At 33.2% G+C, this 8,346-nt stretch overlaps 1 protein-coding gene across 1 annotated transcript; it reads left to right on the forward strand.

Annotated features, from left to right (window-relative positions):
• Positions 1 to 374: 374 nt before the first annotated feature.
• On the forward strand, positions 375 to 2,401 carry LOC134274210 (uncharacterized). The gene is made up of 5 exons (XM_062756460.1): positions 375 to 715; positions 809 to 997; positions 1,078 to 1,188; positions 1,282 to 1,395; positions 2,124 to 2,401. The coding sequence occupies exons 1-5, from the start codon at positions 703 to 705 to the stop codon at positions 2,399 to 2,401; spliced, it is 705 nt and encodes a 234-aa protein (XP_062612444.1). The 5' UTR covers positions 375 to 702.
• Positions 2,402 to 8,346: the final 5,945 nt, after the last annotated feature.

Below are 8,346 nucleotides of genomic sequence, written 5' to 3' on the forward strand. Positions count from 1 at the left end.
CAAGCTTTGAAGGAATTAGACATTCTCTGAATAGGTATTTACAGTCGCCCCCGTTAATAAAAGATTTGATATTGTGAAAGATGAAGATTTTAGAGAAGCGAACTTTAATTTTCGTGCAGTGATGGCTGTTCTGAAAAGAGAAGGAAAGGGGTTCGTAAACCACCATACAGTAATTACAGATGCTGATTTGAGAAAAATATACAATTCAGTGTACTTAAATACTGATAAACCTGTTGGATTACTTAACAAAGTTCAGATGGATGTCCGTTTGTATTTTTTCGGAAGGGGCTCTGAAAATATGCACAAAATGACTAAAAACTCCTTTTGTGTTCAAACTACAGGATATAAATTAGTTTTTAAAAAATGGATGGATTAACCAAAAATCACCGTGAAACCGACAAAGAAAACCTCGGCGGATATATGCCTGAAATTCCAGGGAATCCAATGTGCCCAGTAGCATCTTTTCAGAAGTATATCGAAAAACTGAATGGTAGGTGCGATTGCCTTTGGCAGAGACCTCGTGATACCTTTTCCGACACTGATTACCAGTGGTGTTATGTACCTATTGGAGAAAAAACCCTTTCCTCATTTATGTCAACGCTCAGTAAAGATTAACAACTGTTGCAGTACTACACTGATCACAGCATCAGGGCCACGGGGGCTACTCTCTTATAAAGGAATCGCTTTGACGCTGCACACATCATGTCTGTTACAGGTAAATCATTTCATTGAACATTTAGTTTATTTTTTCCAATTTTAATCTACATTAATTTCATAAATTTCATTTTAGAATTTTAATGTTTTCCAGGACATAAATCGGTATCTTCATTAGCTGTATACCAACGCGTCTGTGATTCAGAAAAGCTTGCCATTGGTCAATCAATTGCCATGCACGTGAATCAGGCAGTCCTACCTGCTCCACTAATATTGCCAGCCTTGCTTGCTCCACAATCTAGTACATGTACTGCCATTGTCCCTGCTTTTGACAAATGTGATGGTTTGTATTTTTAAAAAAAGGGGGTTAGTTTGTGTATTTTTAAATAACGTGTAAATGAAAAAAAAAACTATTAATTACAGATGAGGCCCTGCATGTGAAACAGATATCCCTGCCTCCTGTACCAGTCACACAAGTTTTGTCGGCCCCACATTCTAGCTCTGACCTTGGTCGTATTGTGGAAAAGTCTGATGGTTTGTATTTATAAAAATCATATTGAGATAATGAGATAACACTCTAAGAATTGCGAATTATAAAGGATTTTTTTTTTTTTACATTTTGTACAGATGAAGTCCTTGCTCTGCAACCATACCTGAGCGATATCATTTGTGATTATATTGACCTGCCAGAAACAAATACCCAGAAAGTATTGCAATCCTTACAAGCCACCGGGATTTTTAGTGGACTTAAAAACCCAAAAACCTTACTATAAACATCAACAAATAAAATATTAATATGGCATCAAAAGAAAATTGTCTATGTTTTTCAGTTCTGTTGTCTGTTGAAAAAAAATAAATTAAAGATTCAAAATAAAATTATTTAGTTTTAAGAAGAACCTTCGGAAGGATAAATTGTCTGCATAACTAATATTACCTCGACACCAATTTACACCTTGAGTGCGGTTTACAGACCTTATTGTCAGGGTCTTCCTGGTTTTTGAGCTCACTTAATCAGTTATTCTACCCAAAATTTGTCTGGTTTTATTGTATGAAAAAAATGTAGAAATATTTTTGCATACCTTATTCGTCAGCTTAATCCCCGTATGAATCACACATAATATTCATGCTTAATGCTTTTAAAATCCGATTTCTTGTACTTGTTTACATGTATTCTCGTTACGTTTCACTTTTACTCTCCTAAAACTGATCAACAGTCATATGATGCTACGAGTTTGGTATTTAACCCCAATGACAAATACAAAAATATTTATTCCACCCAGAAACAAACTTCTGCATGTTTTGATTTATTTCTACGACCCCAAATCAATCTTTAAATATAGATTTAAAGAAATTCTTTTTCTCTAAAATTCAAATCATATAGCTTATTGTGACGTCATATTATATAGGCAATTAGATTATACAATCAGAGGAATGTAATGAAATGGTTTTTTTTTTCAAAAACATTTTAGGTTATTGCCCATCTAGACAGACAGGGACCCACATCACAGCACAAACACCATTAGATCCTGCTATGCAGAACTTGTCACTTACAGAAAATATCGAGATGAATATTTATAGAGAAGAACCCAGAAATGCCCCGATATCCCCACCATCTCCTCGAAATACAGAACAGGAAGAGCGTCATATTCTCCCAGTCAATTTAAATGAGATCTCAAATTTCAAAGATGATGCTTCAAAAGATTGGACAGATGAGCCCCCTCCTTCCTATAGCAGTTTGTTTGTGTAGTTAGACCTGCCGTATTGTATTAAGTGTGCACATCTTGCTAAAAGGTTGATATTGTTTATATGCCTAAAATAAAGCAGAAATAAGCTGACATTTAAACACTGATTAGAATTATTTTTCCTCACTACGTATACTCACATGCATATTTTCCTAAGATGTACCCTTAACCAGGATTTTGAACAAAAGGACTCCCATTTACCATTCATTCATTAAATTTCACATTACTGTTAATAAGTACTTTGAACAATCTTTTTTCGGAGCTTAGCCACACGCACAACCCTAAATATCCTACTGTCTCCCTTATTCTGATGATGAAGCATCTCTGATTCAATGTATTCTATTGGTAATTTGAGGAGAAGTAATGATCTTATTCAATTCAAAAAGAAATGACGAACTAGGAGATTATTTTAGGGCAGTTACAGCCAAAAATAACCAGAAATTTTAATATGACTCATAAAACCATCATTACAGCTTCAAGATATTGCCACTACCAGTCCTTTGTCGGGTAATTCTGAGTTGGTTTGAACATGTGATTGATACTGTAACTGAAACATCATAACTACGTTCAGATTCAATGGAGGAGCATTAACAGCCGACTGGTCGTCTTGCGTGTAATTCTTGTTATAAATGTTACAAACAGACCAATCTGTAGACAATTCAGTTTCGTCTTGTAAGTTGAACGATGCAAGACGAAGGTTGTGCAAAAGTTCACGATTTGAAGACCCAGTCGCCTTGAATATTTAATCTTTCAAATAGTTCCGAGGTCTTTGAATATGGAAGCCGGATCAATGACCTCATGGTTCCTTTTGGTTCCTGCTGGAACATAGGGCCTCGGCAACATTTCTCCACCGCACTCTATTCTGGGATGCCTTTTTCAGTTGTTCCCAGGCGTGTCCACATTGCCTGATCTCCTCTTCATATGACTTTCGCCAAGTTTTCCTGGGACGCCCAACTCGCCGTTTGCCTTGTGGGTTCCACTCGAGTGAGTGGCGTGTAATGTCTCCTGGTGGTTTTCGGAGGGTATGTCACATCCATCGCCACATTCTGCGGGCTATATGTTAAGTGATTTGGTCTTGGTTTTTTTTTCCCACAGATCCACCAGTGGCTGTGACAATACTACCTAAGTATGTAATGGAGTCAATGACCTAACAAATGTAATTGTCGTGTGTTCTATGTGATATTTTATTTTTGTAAAACAACGTCATATGTCATGCTTCTAAATAGAGAATAGAATTGTAGATATTTTATGTTGAATTTCACACACATACTGCATTACACTACTACAAAGCATTTGTATTATGTTTGTTCCCCCAATCTCTTTGAATATTTTAAAGACATTTTTATGAGAGTGCATGAAATATATGGAGATAACGAACATTATTCAAGATCAAAAGTCTAATAAACAGTACAAAATAGGAGCAGAGCAAACAGTCTGTCCTCCAAAACATCGGAGCTAAGACCAAGTGCCATGGAGGAGTAAGCATTCTCTGCCGAACGGTTACACCCGCCGTGTGCTCCTTGTCAAGATCGAGAATAATGGAAAAATCCGTCGTCAATTCAGTGTATAAATAATGGAATAACAACTAGTATGAAAACGTCAGTCAGCATTTTACTCAATGATAAATTGAATTTGCTGACAAGGTCATAGTATCGACCATAGAACTTACGAAATGATGACTTAAAGCGAGACAGCTGACATTCTTTTTTCATCAACTTATTTGTCAATTATTTACCTCGTTCCAAAAATTGTTCATACGTGAACATGCTCTTGCGTATTGAATTAACGGAGACATATAAACTCTGTATGCGGGAGATGAAGGTATATTGAGGCATAAGTAAGGGAACATGACGATAGAAAAGTTTAAGTCGTCATAGAACTTCGTTATTAGATTGCCATTAATGTCTTTTTGAAGTATAACATCCAAATATGAAACAGATGTGTGCAACTCTTTTATTTCAAGCTCACCAGGATAAATCATATCGGCATAAGAATAGAAATAACCATTGTTAATTGACAATTTACGTCGTCGATATATCTAAATGTCAAGTTGAAGGCCACAGCAAGTACTTTCTTATTTTGAAGCATAAGATTTTGCAGATATTCTGTTTCATATGCAGCACTGTTAAGGCTTACTATGAGAAATCAACGGAAAATACAAGTGCAAAAATGGGAATTGTTCTTAAAACTTAATTTATTTTTATTCAGCTGTTCTATTATCACAGAACTTAAATACTTATGGAAATAGCATAGTATAATCTACTCTGTACTGTATGCAGTTTGGTCCCATCGATGGACAGTCACGTGATGAATGCATAGTAGGTACACGGAATGTAGGTCAATAACAAATTTCAATATCGCAAGGGCATACCCTAGTTGAAATTAAAAATTCAAACTGTTAATTGTTTCTGCATACTTTGTACTTTCTGGAAAATGCTGCTGCTTTGAATAGAATTCGCGTTTTGATAGTTATAATTTCCAGTAAATAGGCTGATGTCGAAATATGTTTGCCTTTTACCAAATATTTTGTGTACTTATGAAGTCATGCTCGCGATTTAAAGAAAGCAGCAGCATTTTTCAAGTTATCCTTTATTTATATTCAAAAAATGGTTCAGATTATTTAGTGTATGCCCTTGCGAAAAGACATTCGCAATTCAACAGTACAGTGAGTTTATTTCGACTCGAACATAAACGAGCCTTTACATGTAATACATCAAATTTGATAGATAATATGTTGTATTTAGATGAATAAGGGCTGAAAATAAGGGTAAGACCTAGAAATTAACAAAAATGCTACACATATTGAAATTATACATGCATAGTATGCTAACGCATATTATCGGTGTTTAGATTTTATTTTAACAAGTGCTTGAACTACATAAATTTTATTTAAAGTAGAAAAGGCCTACATGTAGTTACACATATATAATTGTGTACCTTGATTTGAAAAACAATTTGATAGTTATGTTTTGTTTCGACAGGCTTCATTTTGATTTCGTTTCAGTAGGTTTCATTTTGATTTCGTTTTGTTTCGATAAGTTTTGGTAGATTTCGTTTCGTTTCAGTTTGTTTCGATTCGTTTCTATTTCGTTTTGCACTTTACAGGTGCCTTAAAACAGAAGACATTGAATCGAAAAAAAAAATATACCTTCAAATATATCTCTAATAGAAACCTTACATTCTTTCAATATTTTGTTAGAGCTATACAGTAATATGTAAGAGTATTGTAGCGAGGTGAGTGAAGAGAAGGAATCAGTGAGTAAAAAATCCACAATGATTATATGAATTTATTTTTATTTGAAAATTGAAATGTGAAAATAAAAAAAAAATATTGTAAAGAATTGAACAAAGGTGTACTCACAATTTGATCTGATTTAGAATTGATTGTAGGCTTTATATTTTTCTTGTTTTCAAAAGATTTTATTTTTAATTTGACATCTGATATCAGGAAGCTTCCTATGCTATACGTGTATTTATATTTAAGTGTATGTTGTATTATATTTCAAATAAAAGTGGTGAAAAGTAATATTTCCCCCTAATTTTTTAGTTAAAACTTTCTTCATTATGAAAATAATTTTATATGATAAATGTTTTACATAAGGTTTTTACGTTGCGCAATAGCATATATAGGAGAGCGATAAAGGAAACGTATACATGTAAGTACTTTCATTTAGAAAGAGTTGTTTTAAAACCTTTAATTTTATATTGGTTTTTATGGAAATTTGTAATAATAGTCGCTGTATCTGATATACAAAAGAAGGGAAAGTAATTTAATTACCAATAAAGAAAGTGCACCACAGAGTCTGTCACATCTACTTCATATTTGGATGTTCTACTGATTAAAGAAAAAGATCAATAATCAACTACATTGTATGTTAAATGAGATGACTGAAGGTTTTCCTGTGTCAACATTCTTTATTTATGTAGCTATATAAGCTATCACATGCAAGTTGTGTTTATGTGTCCAATTATATTTTCTTTTCAAGAGTATACTCGGAGATCAATCATTTTTAAACCTAGGCAAGCTACTTACACATAAGTTGAACATAAAGATATTTCAACAAACACATTAGCATTTAGAAAATACGTGGTCGTTATAAGATGTTAGCAAGTATGTCTGTCCTTGTATATCCTTACATCTCGTGGCTCAGGGAAGAACCCTGAAAATTTTGGAGTCCGATGGTTATTAGATAAAAGTTTCCTATAGTAGTATTCATATAATAACTTGATTTTAAAGCATTTAAATTTAGTATGATGAATCTTTTCAAATGATGAGAGTCTCTTGTAGATAATGACTTCACACGGTGCACTAAATTAAAATGATCGATCGTTTAATTCTTGGGTGCATTCAACCCTTTCAAGTCTAAAGTTACATACAATGTAAATTCACTAAATAAGCATGCTAACTTTTATCTTCTTGGATTTTAAACTATATTGTTAAGATTCATTCATTATTGAAAAACAATATAAGCACTTATTTTTTATTTAGTAACACTGTCATATCAGATACGTGTTCTATAAGTGCTTGAAGTGATGTGTTGTCCTCTCCCTTTGCTTGTAGATTGTAAAATATATAACAGACGTCAATAGAAACTACGTATGAATTGTAAAAACTGCAAATAAGACTGTTAATGGAGTCTTGGTAAATCTCTCTCTCTCTCTCTCTCTCTCTCTCTCTCTCTCTCTCTCTCTCTCTCTCTCTCTCTCTGAGACAAGAAAATCAGCTCTGCATAAAATATATATTTTTCAAAAAAATGAAACTACAGGAATTAAAATATAAGAAAGAGTTTATAGTTAAAGAAATTTGTTTTGCCTATCAATTATCATATCACATTTTCCATTCTGTCAAGTCATTTATTTTCTAGGGTTGCAATTGTTACATGTATCATATCCCTTATTGTCATTGTGGCGTGTGGAATACTGGTTGTCTTCATCAAAGCTTGTTGTGAAATGTATGGTCGCGACAGAGGAACGCAGACAAGGTCATACCAAAGTAGTATGTTGTCAGGTATTTATATTCAGTAACTTTACACCAACAGAAACATCAAAAAATAATTATTTTTCACGACCTTTTTGTTTATTTATGAATGGCTTTCCTCCAATATATCTCAAATGCAATATACTTTGCACTTTTTTCCCTATAATTCTCGTGTTTTTCTCTTTTTTGTATTCAATATACCTATAACGATTTTCCTATACATATACATGGAATTAATTGCTTTTAGTTTTCTCTGAACAAGACTTTGTGGGTTTGTTAAAAACTTTTGAAAGTACAATGTAACATTTCATGAACAATTCTTGATCAAATAGATTCTGAAAAAGTACATAGAACCCAAATTAGATGAGCATGATTTATTCAATATTCATTAGGGTATACAATTATTCCTATCAATGGATTTGGATAAAATTTTGATGCTCACCTTTGCATGGCAACTGATCCCACCTCAAATATTTTAGAATTCGACGTTTGTCTTGTCAAAACGTGTATCTTTCTAGCTGACTTTGAGCATAATTTATATTTATTCTCTTCTGGATGACAGTTTGTTATATTCAGACAAAATTTGCTTTAGAAATGTGGCTCTATAATTTACTGAATTAATAAAACAAAATATTCTGAAATTGTTATCTATGTCATTGTATACAGTGCTGCTATCCCACAACTTGACATGGGATAGGATCGGATAGGATTCAGGATTGAGGATTCACGATAGAAACATATAGAAGTTAATCCAATCCTATCCTATCCTATCCTATCCTATCCTGTATCCTACAGCCAATCAGATTCGAGCAAAGGTTTATTCATATTTCAGAATAAATTACAAAAACGAAATACGATATAAAATGTTTACAAAAGAAATATTTATATTTTTTTCAATAGAAAAAAAAAAACATTCTTTTCTTTTTAACACATATTCACATTATAAACTTCGAGTAACACGGCGTACGATCT

The sequence above is a fragment of the Saccostrea cucullata genome, unplaced genomic scaffold, assembly GCF_032062105.1.
Source record: "Saccostrea cucullata isolate Sc308-1 unplaced genomic scaffold, CSIRO_AGI_Scuc_v1 ctg7772, whole genome shotgun sequence".
NCBI lineage: Eukaryota > Metazoa > Mollusca > Bivalvia > Ostreida > Ostreidae > Saccostrea > Saccostrea cuccullata.

Coding starts and splice junctions, on each gene's coding strand:
- LOC134274210 (XM_062756460.1), top strand. Junction 1,189..1,281: donor TATTGTGGAAAAGTCTGATG/GTTTGTATTTAT, acceptor CATTTTGTACAG/ATGAAGTCCTTGCTCTGCAA. Junction 1,396..2,123: donor ACAAGCCACCGGGATTTTTA/GTGGACTTAAAA, acceptor AAAACATTTTAG/GTTATTGCCCATCTAGACAG.